General features: G+C 41.1%; 1 protein-coding gene across 2 annotated transcripts in view; it reads left to right on the top strand.

Moving 5' to 3' along the window:
• Positions 1-21336, top strand: part of arl15a (ADP-ribosylation factor-like 15a) — an 88023-nt gene that overhangs the window by 16075 nt on the left and 50612 nt on the right. For both annotated transcript variants that reach the window (XM_077560941.1, XM_077560940.1), the window contains exons 2-3: positions 18955-19099; positions 20269-20328. In XM_077560941.1, the coding sequence (XP_077417067.1) occupies positions 18955-19099; positions 20269-20328 (205 nt within the window). The remainder of the gene's footprint in view (positions 1-18954; positions 19100-20268; positions 20329-21336) is intronic.

The raw sequence follows: 21336 nt of genomic DNA, 5'->3' as shown, positions 1-21336 counted from the left end.
TACCCCGCCTACTGCCCGAAGCCAGCTGGGATAGGCTCCAGCACCCCCGCGACCCTAGTGAGGAAAAGCGGCCAAGAAAATGGATGGATGGATGGATGGACCCCAAGGCGAGGTGATGTGAGGTAACCTCAGCATCATATTTTCATTTTGGAAGGACATAGCTCAGGTCAAAAGTGTCGATAAAATCCCTGCTTTTACAATTTACCAGGCCAGGGCCCCCCTTTTAAAGCCACATATGTTCAAAGTCAAAGATACTACAGTGTAGAACGAGAGCATGGTTGACTCCAAGTGGACAAAAAATAATATCGGCACCTCACATGCACATTTTTTTATTGATATTGGTATTGTTGTTAGTACTGCAAACTATTTTCAAAAGGTTGCTAAATCGATAAGATAATTGGTAAAGTACTCGTCTTGAAATATTTGATAGCTCAGCCCTAGGTTGGAGCATTATCATGTGCTTTCAGTTGCTCGGTATGTCATTGTCCATTACTTTTCATCGCACAATTGATCTCTTATAAGGTCAGCATCTGGACATTGATGTCTTTTTTTTTTCCTGAGAAGGGTTCAGGTACATGTCAATTGTAGCCTTTAAAAAAAATAAAAATATCCTTCAATGGGTCATCTGGATGCTGTGTCTGCGAAGGCGGCACCAGGAAAGTTGAACTGTGCGCATCACTGTTTGGCCTGTGATGGATCGTGACACAGTTGGCCTCTGTTCCTTCCTGTCTTTTGGACTCAATAAATGTTTCCCTCTGTGCTCATTCGCATTAAGAATTATCCGTGGTTTCACTACTTCCAGACACACGTGTTCGTCAGCCTTTACACTCTGTGTTCACATGTGCCCTTTTTTTCTGGTGTCCAACCACAGTTCCGCTTAAGTGTTTTTTTGTTATTTCTCTGAAGTCTTTGCGTCATGTCTCATGTTTTTTCTTCGTCGACACAAGCCTTTATCGGTTTCAAATAGAGTGCAAATGAGACATGAAAGTAGTAAAATACGTTAAGATCCTGTGACGTTAATGGTAAATGTTTTCGCTGTTTATTTTTAAATACAAATGTTATGTTCGTAATTGTTCATAACTAAGACTGGGCAATTAAACGATAGACAAATTTGAGACAGGCCAATAAAAAAAATTCTACTTAAATTGATTAATCGATACATTTTCATACATTGTCATAATATCAAAGGATTATGCTTAGGAACTTCCAATTCTGTTTTATCATAGTACACTAACAGTAATGTTTCATTTATATCAACCATGATGTGAACTACTTCATGGTAATGATTTTGGGACATCCAGTAGGTGGCATCGTAATACAAAGAAAGCATCAGTTCAAGCAATGCAGCACTCTACTGGTAACCACAAACACTAAATTGTTATTGTGTAAAAATTCAAGGTCATGCTGTGTGACTGTTTTGGTTTACTTTCTCTTCTTTGCTTATATCTGTATACATAAAAGAAAGTCAAGGGAACTTGGGTTACCCTCTTTGAGCAAGCACATCCAAGTAGGACCATTAAGTCAAACACTGAGGGATTATGGTTTTTGTTGTTTTTATTTTTGCAGTCAAACGTTTTCCTTGGCTGGCACTGCTTAAAGATGGCTTCTCTCACACCTTCGCTACACGTACAAACTACGACGTTGATGCTTGTTTTTAATGCACACAAATTTTGATCACTGGAAATGATTACTTTAATGAAATGTGTGTCTTGTGCGTGCTAAAACAGAAATCAGCGTAGGCGTATGTAACAATAGTGGTCATCGTTAATAAAATATGCTTGATGTTCCTATTGATGATGAGCCAGACATGTTCTGCAGCTGTCTACATTCTGGGCTTGTTTGTTTTCCTTTCTCTGCAGATTATACAAATTGCCTGTGAGAATGTAGACTGCGAGTGATGACAGTGATGACATTATTAACAGCATTATTATGTTAATGTGTCTCAATATTTGCTGAATTCGGCCAACTTTTCCTAAAATGCCAAAAGGGGATTGACTTGCGCATGTGCAATTGTGGCATTACCCTGTGGTATTATGGGAAAATACCGTGTGGCATTATGGGAGAAAATGTGATGTTTTTAGCATTCACAAGCATTCACTCATAATCATAGTATTCTAATAAAATGACTTTTATTTGATTTAGTTTTTAGCTGTGGGTGTGTCAAAAGTCTAGACTGGAGAATCTGCATCGATAAAAAACAAAACAAAAACAAAATGCAGACAAGTTCAGGAATCTGTCTTTGAGTGCCACCATAACCACTAGAGCAGTGGTCCCCAACCTTTTTTTTCACCACGGACCGGTTCATACATGTCCACAACTTTGGCAGACCGGCAACCCAGTGGGTTGGGTGGGGGTGTGTGGATGCTTGGCTGTTCGTCAGCTGATTAATAAAAGGCTATGACAACAAACGCCACAAAGTCCACTACCATAACAAGGGTAACAAAACGCGACGGAGATAATTAGCATCTTGACATGTGTCAAGAGTCCGTCGTAAGCAGAGAGAATCTGGTCACTTTTCCAAATAAAATATTTTTAAGCCTCGGCTAATCAATTAACCGGAAGTACAAGTAAGTTTTTTTTATTCTTTCAACTGTGCGGCCCGGTCCAAATGTGCCCACGGTGCCCGGTACAGGTCCGCGGCCCGGTGGTTGGGGACCACTGCACTAGAGGATGTCATTCCTACAAAAATCACAATGCTACTGCTCGTACCAGCCAAGTACACTGAATTTAGTTTTTGAGTAGTTGTCTCATTTGTTTTTTTGCAGAAAATTACATATGGTATGGAATTCGTCCGTGTCAAAACACATCAACGGCACAGAATGACCTTGCTACAAGGTCACACGGTCAGCGTATCATGAAAATATCACAGCGTGCTCACAGTCGAGCTCTGCACCCATCGTCTGTTTCTTACGTGCACATCTGGAACGTGTCTGCCTGGTTCTCATTTTCTGTTACGCAAGTACATTTAGTGTGTTGTTTGTTAGAACTGAGCACTTTATTTGCGAGTTTGGGGAAAAAATAAAGTCAACAACAGGCCAGGGCGACTTTAAATGTGGTGTGTAAAACATACAACGCTTCTTCGCCATTAGTCAGAAGTGAACTGGTTTAATCAGATGGAGGGCTGAGCGGGAGCTGCCTAAATGAGCCCCTATAACTTGTTGTCTACACAATAAATGGAGAGAACCCCTCTTAATAGTTGACTAACAATGTACCTGATCTCCACTCCAGCCCGTGTAGGCAATCCAGCAGAGATACAGTCACAAGGGCCATTCAGGTGACATTGGCTTCATGGTTTAGAGTAGACCCAACTGAGGGGCCCAAGGCGTGCCATTATTAATTACTGATGGCTGCCCGGCCGCAGAGAGTCATGGGGCCATTGACATCACATGTGTGGAGAGGCAGAAGAGCAAAAGGCCTGTCATTACCATCACCCCAAAACAATGGCCGAATTTGCCTGTCATGCATGTTATTTGCCTAATTGACTGTTTTGATGCACTTTTTCGACCTCATTTTTTGTTGTGGAGGAGGCGCCCATGCCCTCCCACACGGCAGGTCTTGATGAGGAGAACTTGGTGGGCTTTCAGCCTCACCCAGCAAGAATCTTCCGGAGGTTCTTTGATGGCAAGAAAAGCCACTGGAGATCTCAGGGGCCTCGTTGGCCTCCATTGATGTATGGGCACCGTAACACAGTTTGGATTCTTCTTGACAAGTCGTGAGTGAGGAGCAAAAATAACGTATGAAAGGCGGGACGGCGCATATGTGGGATATGGTGGGTGTGCATCTCCAGGGTGGTACATTTTGTCTATGTGAGGAGGCAATGAAAGGGTGAGGCCATGGACTCATACTGGGTCTCCTAATTTGCATAATTAACTGTTGACACTAACTGTGCTTAATGAAGGCCCATTGAAGTCATTGACCCTTCTACACAGCCAGCCCCTGGGAATGAGACACAGGCTCCTCCGGCAAAGGTTAAAACAATGTGTCTGCTTAGTTTCTGACAAAGAATCATGCTCCATGCGAAACGACCTCCCATTTCCCACATACTGTCACGTCCATTATGATTGTTATCATTCACATTCGACAGACTTCTGTTACTCGTTAGGCAGTTTTCAGCTTTTGCATCTGAACATAGTCAGAGTAGATGTATACTCTGTCAGAATCACTCTAAAGTGTCTCACCAGAATCGCTATTATCAAGAAAATGACAGCAGAATAATGAAACTGAGGTCTTATTGTAAGTGGCCTAACATTTTCACACATACCAGTACAATGAAAAATTTGAATGATTTCATTATTGACTACAAGTTACTGACTATGAGTCAGGTTGATCATTTATTCTCTGTTTTCATAATCATATTAAACATTTTGCATGTGTTCCTGAAATTGCTGTCCACACTGTCATTATGGGGTATCTGCCCCCAATGAGAAGCTCGCTAATGTTTTCAGTGTCATAACAACCAGCATGTCGTCACGCTCCAATAGAGGTTAAAAGCGTGGATAGTTGCAGAATAAATATTTACACTCATGTTCTTTAACCTTCCAACATATTTTTTTCTGTAGTTGGCTGTTGTCAAGCTGGACATGTCCACTCAGTCATAGTAAAATGTGAATTTATATATATATTTTTTAAAACTTAACACATTTAAACAGTACACATCCAGTTTGTTTCTAAGTGAAAGTCTACCATGTGCTCATTAAATGCTAACATTAGCCAATTGTTAGCATTGTCATGCTCCAATAGAGGTTAAAAGCGTGGATAGTTGCAGAATAAATATTTACACTCATCTTCTTTAATCTTCCAACATATTTTTTTCTGTAGTCGGCTGTTGTCAAGCTTGACATGTCCACTGTGAATTTATATATTAAAAAAACTTAACACACTTAAACAGTACACATCCAGTTTGTTCCTAAGTGAAAGTCTACCATGTGCTCATTAAATGCTAACATTAGCCAAAAAATGTCCACCCTGTCAGAAAGTTTGTATATACCTGCAGTGAATTTTTTGAAAAATACTGTGAGATTGACCAATCTACATTTCTAACTGCGTAACATATTCTAATAAAATGAATATGAAGTTCAATGGAAAATTTCAATTTATGTGTGTGTGAAGTAGGGACGTATCAAAGGCCTTAATGGTGGTACTAACTCTACCCACACTTTCTATACTTGCTTTTCGGGATTGATATTGGACAACATTTTTATTGACTGTGTAAAATAAAGGATGTATTCATCATTAGTTATATTCAATGGGATGGATAAATCACAGTTCTGAATTTCTCTTACAATGCAAATAATAGTGCAGAATAATGAGTATTGCATAATTGAGGTTTTCGTTGATGTTGCTCAACTTCTCATAGTTGACATCATGTTTTTCTTTAGACGGCAAACTAGTTGAGACTTAAAGCCAGACATCATTTATACAACATGCTAAGCCCCGCCCCCCACCCTATGGCAGATGCACATGTATGGAGTGCATATAGGCCAGCTACTTCGCATGAATAAAGTATGTCACATGAAAAACAAAGCCCGTGGGATTACTGTTGGATTTTTACCTCGTACTGTAGTTTGTTGCTGTTGGGGAATGGGCATCGAATATAAGACAAGCGTGGGAGCAGCAATTTTTTTGGGTTAATAAAACACCAGAAATGAACTCACACCATTGTACAATGGATGTGTGTTGTGAGAGAGGAAACTACTTTTGCGCTGGGGGATCTTTTAAGACATGTCTATAAATAGGTTCAAAACAGGGTCTTATGAAAAGTTATGTTTGTATCTGTCCTAATTGCTCACAGTATCAGTATCTGCTTTTGCTTTGGGCCAAAAAGCTTTTAACAGAGATGTTATTCAAACACTTGAATAATTTGATAGTGTTTTTGTGTAGTTTTGCCTATAGTACAAATCACATGCAAGATGTCTTTCCAGAAAGACAAGCCAATGACATTCTGGTCCACTTTCATAAACGTCAACATGCTTAGCAATAGGAAACAGTAATGGTGAAATCGGTTAATTGCAAAAGATGCCCCACTTAGTTACTGCTTTTCATTTGATTGTTTTATGTGTGTGTCTTAAAAAAAAAACAAAAAAAACTTAGAGAATACTGTATATTACTTTATTACTGCGTTAGCATAAGTCAGCAATGCCCTACGCCATGTCCTGGTTCCTGACTTTTGAACACAAATTTGGGTTACGTCATCAGAATGGGACTCTGTCCTAAACAGAAGACTCAGATCTGACACGTTAGCCTGATAGGCTAATTGGAAAACAAGGGGGGGGGATGAAAAACAGTCCAGTTATTTGGATTCAACCTTTGCGGATTAACATGAACCTGAATAGCAGAGACTCTAAACCAACATAAAGAAAAACACAATATTTTAACAAACACGTTAATTCTTTTCATTTGCATTGTGATTGTAAACTAATAGACAGTTAGGCTGTTAACGATATCTTATTGTTTTTTTCTTGTTTCCAGAATTTGTTCAAATATGACGAGACAACTGCTACTAGGCAAAGATATAACAAATACATTTGAAAACATACATTCTATATTAGTAGTAGTTTAACTGTAGCCTTCTTGTAGGTTTATACTAATGTGCCATCGTTTTGTAGTGATAATTGTGTTATATTACATCCTGTTCACTTGTCCAGTTACGCAAAGTCAATTAGAGACTGGTCGGTGTGGACGAACCATGTTTCTCCGATACAATATGATATATGGAATACTGTCCTCTATTTGAAAAATCAAACATGTGTCGTATCAAACAAGGATTTTTTTTTTATGCCCCGGTAATTGAAAAGGCTTTCCCAGATTGCGGGTCCTACTCATTCAGTGCTATTCTCTATGTGTAAAAACAGATTTATTGTTCACTTGGTCCCCATCAGGTCTTTTTTGTCTCAGAGGGGCCTAGAAATAGTTGATGGGGCTGGCTCTTTCATATTTAATGACAATGTCCTCTAGCAGGAAACTTTCCCACACTTGTTTCAGTGAGAATGGGGGCCCAAAGATGAGTTTTTATCAAAATTTGGTTTGTCATCTCAAGATGCCATATGAAAATGTGCTATAACTGATGTAAATGGGACAAGTAACCACCCCATCCACCCTTTTAATGTCTATGAGTTGGGGCTCCCTGCGCCCCCCCTCGGTTCTTGCACACTGGTTTCTGGGCGTTCAAAAGGGGGCCCCTCAAGCTTTGATCCTCTATATGGGTATGGAAAAACATCTTTTTGCCCTACAGTTTGCCCACGAAACCAAAGTTTTTGCCGCCATATGCTAATGCAGCCTAGCTAATCACCCTTTCCAATTACAAGATTTATATACCATAATGGTGCCCTGTGGCTCCCCTCCATTCTGTGCCCCCACCCTTACCTCCCCTCCGGATGTCCCACAGAGCAAAGGTGTCTTCTGTCTTTGAATGCAGCTGCCATGCCACCACCTCAGCCTCCTGCTTTCTTGTACAAAAAAAGGGGGGCAGCATGAAAACAGTCCTTGGGTGGGCCCCTTAATGCGCGCCCCCCCCTCCTGTCCTAATGTACTTTTGCAGAAACACACAGTGGCTGCCAGGTAGGCTCCAGACAGATAAATGTGTTGGGCGGGGTGGGTGTTAGAAGCAGGCTACAGCTCCTCTATTAATTTATACCATTTAAAGAGCCTGTAGAGTGAATTATGAGATTAGTTTTTAAATACATTATAGATACATATTTGAAGATAATTGCTGAAAAATGTGAAAAGACTGGTAACTATGCAACACTGAGTTGTGTAGCTAAAGCCTTAAACAGTTCTGAGTTTTCATTATTTATTTATTTATTTTTTAAAAAAAATGGCACTATAGTCTCCTACTCTTGAGCACCTTCCTTTCCATTCCTTACTATCTGTGGTAGTTTGCCACAATTGTAAAATACTTAGTTATTATTATGAGGCTCATTAATACCAAATAGCATGCAGTTAGCTATTCCTACAACCCAAAAGTGCAGCTTCCGTGAATACTCCAATTAACAAAACAGCACAGTGTTGTTATTTAAATTGCCAAGCGAGGTGGTGACACCGTGGACCAGACTGTCCACCAGCCAAGAGGCTGCTCGGAAGCATGTTAGCTGGTGAGTAGCGCCTCTTGTTGCGGCGTGGGAACCCTATGATGACCCGTTGGGAATTATTCCAGACACCAGTCATTACGTGGTCTGATTTTTGTGGCTCTAGCATGTAGGGGTGTGTTTAGCATTGGGTGGATGTGGCTCAGTTGGTAGAGCGGGTTGTCAAGTGACCTAAACATCGCCAGTTCAAATTCTGGCTTGGATTGACTGCTGTTGAGGTGTCCTTGGGCAAGAGGCTGAATCCCAATTAGCAGCCGCCCATTGTGAAAATGGAAGAAAGTGAGGTTTTTGTAAAGCGCCTTAGACAGCATATTGTGTAAATAAAGCGCAATATAAGTGCAGACCTGTCAGGAACATAAATATTGTAAAGAATTCTTGTGCAATTTCCATTAAATGGCGCATTAGCGCCCTCTACACATTTTAATGAAGCATTCCCGATTGTATGATTCACCTACATTTGTGCTGAAAAAATATCATTGATGTGACTTGACTTTCATCATAATATAGTCGACCGTAACAAATCTTCAGTCGCTCAACCCTCATTTGCCACCATTTTGTGGCATCTATAGGTATAATTGAACTTTCTTTTTTTTTTTTTTTTAAATAGCTAGCTGCTAACCTGAGCGCACAGCAGCCAACTTGACACTCTGATCCACTGACTCCCACGTCACTCACCAGGCTAGGCTCCGCCTTTTAAAGACGACAATTGCCAGTTAATGGAAGTGCCCAGCTCTGCTTTTAATGTTAACAACAATTACTACACTTTACTATTTACTATAATTAATATAATTAAATATTGTGTGTATATATAGCCTTTACAATAATATCTGTCTGAAATTCATGTATTTAGATGGCAGAATGTCCATTTAACATTTATATTTCTTCGAGAGAATTAGATTAAAGATTAGAGATTAAATTGAAAAAGCAGTCAAGTTCAACTATGTTAAAAAAAGAAAAGAAAATGTGGGGTTTGAGAAGAGGCCAAATACTTTTTAATTGCGCTATATCAAATTTTTTTTAAAGTTCCTTCATTATGTCCAATTCATACATTTTACAGTAGTAGTAGTGACTTGAATGCAAGGGCATAATTGTTCAGAAAAAAATGTTTTGCAGGTTTTGTGTACATGTATGCATACAGGTAGTTAACCTGTTGTCATGTCGTTTGCCTGGATTGATACTTTGATTAGACTGTCACCAAATTACACAAAATTCACAGTATTGTTAAGGTAAAATACACGTCAAAGCCTTTGCAGCCCCTATTGGTATGGTGCGCGTTTTACACTTGTGTTTGTGTGTGTGTTGCTGTGTGTATGTGAACCATAACAGCAGACACTTACTGCCACATCCAGATGGTGTTGGAAACAAACAGGGCTACGCTGTAGGACCCCTCAATAGGAGCGTCTAGACTGGTCCTTTAGCAGACAGATACAGCCTCCCATCAAATTAGTGTTTGTCAGATTTATGGTAATGGCCTGCAACAGTCTTCCTGTCAGTGACATCAAGATTTACAGCACCCTCCACCCCCTAACACACACACACACACACACACACTATACTCATCCTCAGCACTTTTGCCTGCGCCTCGATATGCGTCGCTTCCATTTCACTTTCTTTTCATGCACCAATGTCTTTGCTTCAGGACAACTTTCATAGCGTTCTGTAGTTGGATAGTTGCGGTTGTGAGTGTGTACGTGTGTGCTTCAGGGAGGTTAGTGAGAGGGCTGAGAGTACTCACAATCTTAAGTGGAGGCAAAAAAAAAAAAAGAAGACCCACACAGGGTGGCAAAAGCACACAAGCCCCCTTCTGCCTCCGTAACAATGGCTTGTGTCAAGGTTTCCGGTTAATCCTCTGTGATGAAGCTTGAGTGTTTTTTGGGGTTAGGGGTTGGGCTGGTGGGGAGGGTGTTGTGCAGCTTGGGGGTTTAAGGGGGTGCTAGGTTGGCGGTGTCTCGGAAGAACAAGGTTCTACAGCAGACGCTTTATTGATGGTGGACAGAGCGTTGGCTGTATGTATGTATGTCGCTGGCTATCCGACATTCGGGCCTGGTGGGAAAGGCCTCCTGACAGAAGTGTCGTCCATTCTCAGCCCAAAATGTTTTTCCAAGGCGACCCCTCTGCCTTTGATCTGCTCCCTCACCCTTAAACCATGCTCGGGTCACAAGCCACCACGTCAGAGCAGAAGGACGGCGCTTCCTGAAAAGGGCAGCGGAAAGACATGGAAGTCTCCAAAGACAGTACAGTAATGTCGAGCATTCTGTCATATGCAGCACCTGTCAATGTCGAGTGGTATTCTTGACACTCCGCCTTTTTTTTTTAACCAATATATTGAGGGATGTCCAGTTCACATTTTTTTAGTCAGTTGATTTTGGATGTCTGCCAAAATTGTGTCCCGACAAACGACAAGCCGTTTTATGGAAACTCGGCACCCGTTTGACATCAATACAGGATTGAGCCGGAAATATTACCTTGTGTAATATAGAATTCACCTTATTGCTGTTTCATTTGGCAATGCAGTGGGCCTTGAGATACAAGTGACCTCATTTCCGAGGTTTTTTTCAAGATATGAGCCATCATCCTGCCGATGTTTTCATGAGATACGAGCACTGTTCAAATAGTTATATTCTATTTCATTATGCTGTTATGTTTTTATAAAGTACAGTCGTTTTTTTCCTTAACTAATTTGCTCCAAAAAACGTATAAAAACGTTATTTTAAACTTTTTAAGTGTCCTAAAGTCGTATTTACACGTTTTTTTAAAAATGTTTTTGTTCTTTAATGCTAGAACATACAGAAGGCTTTGATGTAGCCTCTTTAGTTGCAAAGAACGGTTGAAGAAATGGTAGTTATTACACAAACTGTCAGCAGGTGGCAGCAGAGCATAGGAATTAAACACAGCCATGTTGAACAAACCCTTAGTTACTCAGAATTCTAAATAGATTTGTGAAAAATGACGAAAGTTAGCTATATTTTAATGCTAATTGCTGCAAAACGGAAACGGATAGAAATATACTTTTTTTTTCCTGATGAAAGAAGAGACTTTAATCTTGTATCTTTCATGGTTTTATAGCAATACAACACAATATTCTGTGGGCCTTGCAAAATCAGTCAAAATCCAGTAAAACAGCGAGTGAAGGGGTTGATTCTGTGAAAATGGCTGAGACTGAAAAAGTTAAGTGGGAAGGGGGGGATTTGAACGGATTAATGGCATTTCCATTTATTTCAATGTAGAAACATAATTTGAGATATAAGTATTTTGAGTTTCGAGCGTGATGATGGTCTTAACTTAAGGCACCACTGTATCTTTGCATGTCAGGGTTATTTTGTCGCTTAATGATCTTTACAAATGAAAAAAAAAAAGAATAAATCAGATTTTTTTTTCCACTCACAATTTCGCTAAGCTAACATGATTGACCTGAATTTCTGATCACGTGAATCGAACTTCCATCAATCCATCCATTTTCTTTTTACCGCTTGTCCTCACAAGGGTCGCGGGGTTTGCTGGAGCCTATCCCAGCTGGTTTCGGGCAGTAGGCGGGGTACACCCTGAACTGGTTGCCAGTCAATTGCAGGGCAGTGATTGGAACTTGACAACTTTAACTATAATAACGCATACATGGATTTGCATTATCCAAAGTAGAAGAACTGCCAGGTGTCTATTCACAATGAAAATGCTGTCGAAAATACTGAGTCTGTGTGGAATGGTCACTTCAAACTGAGCACAACACATTAATAAAAATGGATTTTGGGTTCTGGAGAAATTTGGTACCGACTAGTTGCGGCTCACCTGTTTTCTGGGTTTGGTCATGTGACGTTTACAAATTGAGTCCTTTTTGTGATGTCGCAAAATGGTCACCCCCTGAATTGTATAGAAATGGCTGCATTTTGCTGCTTGATTGATAGAACATATTGTAAAGAAAGTTTTTGACTTGACTTCCCCTTACACAGTGCAAATGGAACATTATTTATGAGAAGACCATGTGAAGAACAATGGGTCATGTTCATGTTGGGTCGTGTCTGATTTAGAAAATTCCACAAAGATGACAGCCATTGGTCACATTGCTAATAATATCCACAATTCACTTCATCTTAAGTTCAAACCTAACATTTCCTTTTTTCAAACCAATTGTGTGAGTTTCAGCACTGCATGTTGTCCTAAGTGTGTAATGTGCTCTATACGAAAGCCAGGGGGCGCTCTAACTTCACTGTAGCTCTTTGTGTGTGGTGTGTGTATGCGAGCGGTGTGGTGTGGTGTGTGTTCCAGCTTGTCTCCTTGTCCAGACACCTTAGCGTCAGGGCAGTAGTGTCAAAGCTCTGAAATGAAGGCCAGACAGACAGAAGTGGGGTGAATGAATTGGGCAGCAGGGGTGATAGGAGAGAGAGTGCAAGAGAGAGAAGGGGAGAGCGAGGATATGGCTTCAGTATAAGGGGATGATGTGCCTGCAAAACGGTGACAAGAAAATCAGCTTTAAAACAGGGTGGTGGTGGTGCTGGGGGAGTGGACACCGTACACACACAGACACGCAGGCATAATAGTTTGCCGGTTGTTTTGTCCACCCAGGTAAGACACGGTCTACTTCCCCAGACGGGATATTGAGCTGGTGCAGACGGGGTCGTCTTATTATTGCTCTATGTCTGTCATTTCAATCCACTCTGAGATATCACCTTTTCCGCCATCCAAGTAAACAGTGGGCATATTCTACGTTCATTGCATCGTTCCACACCACTGCAAGCCCATTGTTCAGGCGCGGAGTGTCTCGTATCCCCCAAAGGTTCTCATCTACGTGTGTGTGTGTCTTTGTGTGCGTGTGCGTCTGTCTGTTTGTACAGGGATCTATTTCTGATGCGGGGTGTAATGACTGGCACCTGTTTTAGTGTCCTTAGTTGGCCATCATTTTTAAAGCGTAGTAAATCTTAAATTTCATCACCAGTGCCTACATACAAGCGTGTTACCAAATGCACGACGTATTGTCTGTTTTATCTTGAACTTATCTTTTGGCACACAGGTGCCTCGCCCTGTGGCATCGAGCGTTCTCGTAGCATCAGTTTGCTGCCACTCCATGGTCAAAGTAGATGTAAGGTGATTGTGCTCACTTTTTTTTTTTTACGCTTTTTTTTTGGGGTAGTGTGGTTCGTTTAATGCGTTAGTGTGAAAGCTATCACCTGAACGCAGCAAACAGAAGAGGTGATGTCCAGATTCAATTGTTTAAAAAAAAAATAAAGGTGTGGCCAGGTCAGTTACACTGAATTATACAGTTGTGCGCATAAATTTGCATACCCCTAGTCTATGTAAACTTTTGAGCACAACTGTACATGTACAAAAGCTAAACGTCACTTATTGACACAAAAATGCTTTAAATCATCACTAGACTTCACATGCACATCTTGACTCATGTCCACTTAAACCACTGAAACTTTGAAAACATTTGCCACACTATTTTGGATTTTATGGGTAATAATCCTTTGTCTCACCATACAGTTGTTTTTTTTATAAGTTTACATACATGTAATGTAAACTTATGAGCACAACTTTCAATGCTATACTGACCAAAGTATAAGAATAACTATTTAAAAAGTAAATAGGGCATCCTGAAAAAACATTAGGTTAATTAAGGACTGGATGTGTGAATGGGATTGGCTTCAACTCACCCACAACGCTAATGAGGACAGGCTGTATAGAACATGGTTGGATGGATGCAACAGTTAAGCCTGGACAGTTGTCAGAATCTCTGTCTCATTAATATATTTATATCTGGTAAAATGAAAAAAAAAAAAGAGCACACATTTAGTGTCTGTAACTTAGCAAGACAACATTTTGTTTTGTCTGTGTCTGTCTGAAAGTTGCAACTTTTTACCAGACTATTTTTTGGTGTGAACACTTTTAATTGCTCAATTGCTTTGAGGGACATCACAAGTGCCTTTTACACAGCAGTTCCTTCGGTTTATATTTTTTGTCATTCCAGGGTCGAATAGAATTGGGTGATTTGAGCGTTGTGTAGCAGGGGGACCTAAGCTTTGACGCAGCATCAACGAAGCATGGGAAGAGTCCAGTATGCCGCTTTCTGTGTCTCGCATGTCTCTCTCCCCCCTTAATGAGAATGGCATGCAACGCGCCCCAAGCACCCTCTTCCTTCCCTCACTGTACTGAATCCCACCGTGCAGCCCCCCACCCAGCTTCAAAGCGGCAAATAACAACAACAACTGAAGGGGGAAGAAGATGAATGAGGATGAATGAATGCCCCCCACCCTCCTCCCCATACACCCCCCCCCACCTTCCCTGCCTCCAATCCCCACTACTCTCCCTTACATCCCCGGCTGACGGTTCTCCTGCACGCTTCCACTTTCTCTTGCTGGCGTTGCGGGCCCGTGTTATGACTGCGTACACGCTAATCTGTTAGCGCCACTCCTCTGTCAGGATGGACGCCCATATAAAGGACTGTCATTTCCAAAGGTCACAAGTGAGCCCTGCACACAAGTGTTGTCCCGACACGTCGTCTGTAAATATAAAAAATGGCTCGGTAGGCAGTTCGTGTCTTATGTCCGCCTGTTTGTGGAGATGATTCGCAGAGGCTGCTATCTCGCATGTCTTTCTCCTGTCTTCCATCCACTGCTTTGCCGGCTCCTCTAGATTAGCGTTTTCAAACCTTTGTTGAGCTATGGCAAAGGTTTTACATCAGAAAAATATCATTGTACAACCCCATACAAAAATGTAAGACAAAGTCAGTACACAGTAAATTTAGTATAGAAGAGTTTTTTTTATTTTTTTAATCCCTTTGATTGTTTTCATTGCAGATCTGGGGGGGGGGGAATCAACAATCCTCACATCCCAGAATAATTGGTCAGCTGCACAATAATCAGACCTTTGCTAATTTATCGTTATGTGTGAAATGGGGTTTTACACTCATTAGCCATCGCTGGGCCAAGCGCAAACATTTCGATCGCATATCAGTTGTTGCGTAATCTAGTGTGCTTGAGCAAGGATCTGTTTGCACAACATTTTTTTTTTTTTTTACGACCATAGGGATTGCCTGATTTAAAAATGTATAAAAGGATTGGCAAACAAGATAATGAGTCAAGCCTTAATCTAATATACTTGTAACAATTCAAATGTGGGTATGTTTCTTTGCCTTGATTGGTATTTACCAGTCAGTGACTACAGGGAATTAGCATAGTAGCCTTAGGTGGGCTTTTTAAGTTTTGACCTGGCAATCCGTTTTGTGCAAGTTGTTAATTTGCAGTGAATTTAGCATCTCAAAAATAATGCGTTGAGATTCTGAATAGGTGTGTTTGATTAATTGATTTCTGATCACTGTTATGGTTTTGAGAAGTGCAATTTGAAGGTTTATTTAAGTAGCAAAAATGTTCATATGAAAGCGAACGTTCATGTCGAATAGAAACACATACACAGTACATGTGCCCTTGTGACAACCCTGACACTCTGCAGTGATTTCACAAGGGAGAAGGAAACTACGCCATAGAAAATGAACGCTTGGTTGGGTGCCTCAATTTGGACTATGCTCTCATTCATGTCTCAGCCCAAGCTTTATGTCTTTTGGTGTCCCAACGGTAGCCATGGAGTACGGGAGTGAAACATGAACCAGTCTGCCGCAACGGTAGCGGCTTCCCTCTAACCTACATTTATTACCTCTAAAAATACAAAGGGGTTTTCTAAAAAGAGCCCGGCTCCTGTCGTCCGACCGCAGCAGGTGTATTTTCAACACGGTGGGTTATGACTCATTTGCAGGATGGATTTCACATTTTATTTTTCAACTCCAATTGATAATGGCTCAATCCAGCGCCCTGAGCATTTTCCATCGCTCTACAGCCCAAACATCCATGGATCTGACCCGTTCTAAAAGTACAAATCAACAGACGGTCATCCGAGGTCAGCTTCTACGTAGGTTTTTTTGGTTGATTGCTTTTTAGCGCAGTTTACTGACGTTCACTGAACTGTGTTCAAAGGCAGGAATGCAAAATGTATCAAATGGCCCCAGATAATGTTTCATTCACTATTTCAAGTACGTGTAATGGTTTTAGGTTTGATATAGAGCTGTTCTGACCTTGACACAACCAAGCTCCATCAGCAGTTGTATCTTAAGTCTCTTCTACTTCTGTTTAAGTGTCGGTCCACTGCCAGGGGCTCAGTTATGTCACCCATTAAAATCTTGACTTTTTAATTATTATTATTTTTTACTTGGCAGCACAGGCTGTTTTCTCCATTTTTGTTTTCAGTCCTATTCCTTTTCAGGAGAGCGTTCATCATTTACATAAAGCCTGGTTAATCAGTTTTTACAGTAACAATGAGGTAATGTCTCGTCTGGCCTTCCAAGGAATCACAATTCAGATATGCCTGATCTTACAAGAGAGACGATCAATAAAATGTATTTAATGGAGAGTGTTTGGCAGGGGCTTACAGCACTTTTATTATAGACCATTTTTTTAGTGCATGCGTCCTCAGAATTGTTTCGTAACATCCCCAATGAACCAGAGCGTCTGCTTGATGAGCATCTACAGCAACGTTAAGCCTCATTTACTTATAAAGGTGTAGAATTGTTTTTACTCTGCGCTCAAGTTCAGTGTAATCTCAAAATCACTGTCAGATTCAAGATCATTTGCGCATCGGCCAGTTTTCTTCTTGACAACATCAGCTTGGGGCGTGCGGCATTTATTTCATGCATCAAAATGAGCTGTTTGAATTGTGAGAGGTGACCCGAAAAGGACCCAGAATTTAAGCAAGGGAAATGAAATGCACTGTTTGCGAATTTGGCTCATTGTGAGGGTATGATGATTTTTTTTATTGTTAACTTGCCTTAAGTTAAACATTTACTGTCGATGAACAGGCTGATAGAGAAATGAGGATGAGCGTGTCCAAGTCATGACGAAGAGATGGTGAAATTGCCACATTGAACTGCACTTCTGAATCAATGTAGGTATTTTTAATTGCTTAAATGTGTTTGGCAATGTGTTGAGCCGGTAGTCACTGCGAGACAGTCACGCTTGGCGTTTGTGTCTCTTACGCAGGGAGCCTCTCTGACAAGCGAGGGTCATCTCTTGATTCTCTTTAAGTCAGTAAAGGCCTTCGGATGTATTTATTTTTCTCCTGTGAGTCTTTTGACCAAGCTCCCCCTCGTCAATCTTGGCGCTGTCAAAGGGGGCCAGAGGTGGGAGCTACCATTTCTCTTGTTCGCGGTGACCCCGGTGTGCATCGGGACCCCGGGGTCAGGCACGGGGTGCTTCTTTAGTAGCGCTTGTGAAATCTGCACTGTACATGAAAGAAAGAAGTTTGCCTCCACTAATCCCAGTTGAACACTTTTATTACGTCATCAAATGGTCGAACAAATATTTATCACCCAAATCAACTTCGATGCTACACGTTTAGCATTTCTGTGCAGAAGATTGACAGCTGAGGGCAGATTTCACCCTCTACATACATCTTTACATGTAGCCTTGGGGGGAAGTAGATAAGAGGTGGTGGCAGGGACCAAAAGCATCTGAGCAGCGCAGAGAGAATAGAGCGATTTCATCAAACCGACCTTCTACATGTGTTGCTCCTTCTGACGTGTGTGTGTTTCTGATCTCCCCATTTCTCTGGAAGAGGAGAATGTTTCCTGTTTGAGCAGACCGGTGGGTTCATGAAGGAGTCGGGGGGGTCGGGTTGCTCAGTCAACGTCTGGTTCTGTTGAAGCAGATTCCCCACATCTCCATCAAACAGCAGCTCTGTTTTGGCACAGCACTGAAAACTGACCCTATTGGTCACCAATGTCTGGACTCTGGAGTCCACGCAAGACTTGAGGCATCTCCATCGCGAGATGATCTTTGAAAGAAACAAAGAGCTGGATCTCATCATATCAGAGCATGTCCGAGGATGACGCAGGGTCAAAGTGCACCGTCCATCTCGTGATGAGAAGTCAGTGTTATAAGTGGTTCGATAGGAATTCTTCCCGTCTTATTAAGCCTTTTCTTTCTTCTTTTTTTTTTAATAGTTGGTAAGGTTTTTTTAATTACATGCCTGAGCGCACCTGGAGAATGTGCCTGCAGTTTGTGCACGCTTGCATGTTTTCCTTTCTGTCATCCTTTGCTCGAACAGGATAGAGGTGTCTTGAGCAGGGTCGTCAACTGACAAGAGCCGTAAGCTACCTTGTTTTGATCTTCTTCCCCCCTGAAATGTGATAGTAGATGCTAAGAGTCACGGTGTGTCTCTACTCTACCTTGGCCAGACTGGTTCATGCCTTGCTAGTAGAAAAAAAAACAACAACTTTAGTTTTGGATATGGACCCTTCCACATACGTTAAAAAGATCTCATTCACGGTTCACACTGAATTTGCCCCTTAATGTCTCACAGCAGGCCTTCAGTCCCAGGCCGTGATTCATTGAGTGTCAGGTCTGCCTCTGGCTGACATAAGGGCCCAATCAGACAGGGTATCCACACACACACACACACACACACACACGCACACACTGAAGACACAAATTATTTGCACCAGCGTTTTGTTGCACCCATCCAACACCCCTCTTAACTCCTACAATATGACTTAATGACATTAAAATTAAACAAATCAAAGTTGTGGTTTTGTTCTTTGGCATTTGTCATTCCCCTTTCAAGATATTGGTGGCACTCTGGTGGAAGGAGGTTAAACTGTTTGACTGTGTTTACATCAGCTGCCACTCTGAAAGTATTTCATAGCGCAAACAGGTTTTAAAAAAATAAATTAAAAAAATGGTTTTCCTGCTCCTTTTGTATGAAGACAGCTTGGTGGCCCAGGAGAGTCTTCCCGCTGAGCTCCAAATGCAGAAACTTAATCACTATCCCAGTCTCGCTGAAGAATTCGATGCCTCATCCAGTCGATTCATGATCATGTTTGTTTTCGTTTCAGTGTTTCCGGGCACTGTGCTGTAAAGGACCGCCGCCGCCAAGACCGGAGTATGATGTGGTGTGCATTGGCCTGACAGGTGCTGGAAAGACCAGCCTGCTGTCGCGTCTCTGTAGCGAAGGAAGCGATGGAATCGTTCCCACCACAGGTATGCGGACGATAGTTTTGGACCACTGTCCTTAGAAGATTAAATATGTCACCTTTGCCTTCCAATAATTGTTTTTCAAGCCTTGAACTGCTCTAACCCTTCTATAATACTGAATGTTGTCCTTCAAATTTGAACCAACCCACTTATTATAGCTTTCAAGCAACGGGGGTGGGGAGTGTGTGGGGGGGGCATGTCTTCATACATCTGTCCAATAGTCATGCCAGAAATGCTGTTGCAACCCACCAGCCAATACGCAGATTCCCCCTTCCAGTCTAGTGGGAGGTGGGTGTTAAGTATGTCCAGAAGAGGAGGCTTTGTGGTGAGCGCACGAGTCTCCTGGTAGTCAGTGCTCCACTTTCCGTACACGTAATGCAACCCCTCAAGGTCGCTGACATTCCTCTTCCCTCCTCTGGCTTTGTCGGCAATCAGCGTTGAGCTGTTGCAGAAATCCCATCATAGATTTAGTCATTGTGTACCTTAACTGGGAGAAATGTGCTGCCCATGGCCACCAAGTACGTCCCTTTTGGAATGAGGTTGTTTAAAGGAAGGGAAATCTGTCTGCACCTGTCATAGATATAAAAAAAAAAAAAGAAAAAGTGGGTTTGTTTATTCAGCAGAAAATTATTTTAGTAAGGTTCTCTGAAATTACATTTAGCTGTCAGCACCATGTCCATCTGGCAAAATCTGCTGGGAAGAATCGTAAGTGATGCGCCTGCCATTTCCCACCCACATCTGCCTTCATAGTTTTTCAATGTCGTAATGCTCTTAAAACCACGTTGCAATCCAATAAAATGTGTTTGTGTCTACAGATAGAAGTCAATATAATTTGGACATTATCCAGATACAATCTCGACCCCCCATTGTGTGTTCCGTGCTGCTTTTTCTCCTACAACTGCACGCAAAACTGCACAATGGATGTTTAGATCATATTGTCGTCGTCCCCCCACACACACACACACACACCAATCTCCCAACTTGGACCACACAAAATGTTGGTGTTATGCCATGCAAATATGTTTTCAATCCGTCTATTCACCCACCAGCAGAAATTCTTACTGAATGAGAGAACAAAATGGCATAGTGAATTCCCTGGAATTATTTGGGGAATTTCAAGGAATGATCCCACCATCTTTGATTGTCATTACAATGACGTTTGTATTTCTCTTTAGGTTTTAGCATCAAAGCAGTGCCATTTCCTAATGCCATCTTGAATGTAAAAGAACTTGGAGGTAAGACATATTACAGTTTGATTTCTCTATGATGCTGAATCTTACAAGGGTGACTTATACAAATGTCGAAACTAAGCTTTAATAGTACCTTTTTAGAATGTTTTAATTGGTGTATCAACATGCTTCAATGTTAATAATTATATAGGTTAAATAGTTCCAGGTTTGATCATTTAGTGTTCATCGCTCTGACAGACTCTTTGCCCCAATTAGTCTCCAAGTGACTCATACACTTAAGACAAAAGCCACCTCCTATTTCCCATCATGTGCAAAAAATTGAAAAACTATAATTCTCTCACTTCATTGAATCTGTTTTTCCCACTCAGACATGAAAACCGCGAGACACATAAAACTGGTCATTTAAAGTGTAGCGACTTGCCGTAAGTTGTAAACAATTTCCCCATGCAGTGTTAAAGATGATTTTTCTTATGTTATGTGTCTTTAACAATGATTTATGTTCCAGTAGACTCTGACATGTTATTGTGCCTCGTTGTTGTTTGCATTCTTCCATTTATCTTATTCCATTTGCATTCTGGATTTTGCTGTCATTTCTCAATATTTACTCATATAGTCTTTTGTTGTTGTTTTAAACTCCACATTCACTTAACATACACTATTTATTAGTTTCATCTTCTTTCAAAAATGTAAGGCCTTCCCCTAAGGATGCCTGTGGAAGGTAAATTTAAATGTATTTGGTGTAAATACTCGTAAATACAGGGATGTGATTTTTCCGCTAATTCGCGGAATTTTTTTTTAGTAGTTCATTGTGTATGCACATGACTCCGACATAACATCTTCTGCTATAACAAAGACATTTGTGGTATGGTCTAATATGAGTTACTTTTCATTTGGTCATGATACAATTATTTGTTCATGAAATTTGAACTCTTCAACATTATTTATGTGTTAACTTAGTAATCACATTAGTTAGATATGATGATATTCTCAGTGATAGTTTTTAAAAGCAAAGGCAGTCCAATGTTTTTGAATGTGACTGATTTTGAGTTGACT

The sequence above is a fragment of the Vanacampus margaritifer genome, chromosome 3 (assembly GCF_051991255.1).
Source record: "Vanacampus margaritifer isolate UIUO_Vmar chromosome 3, RoL_Vmar_1.0, whole genome shotgun sequence".
Taxonomy (NCBI): domain Eukaryota; kingdom Metazoa; phylum Chordata; class Actinopteri; order Syngnathiformes; family Syngnathidae; genus Vanacampus; species Vanacampus margaritifer.
The sequence above is the reverse complement of the archived record's forward strand: the minus strand, read 5'-3'. Positions and strand labels throughout refer to the sequence as shown.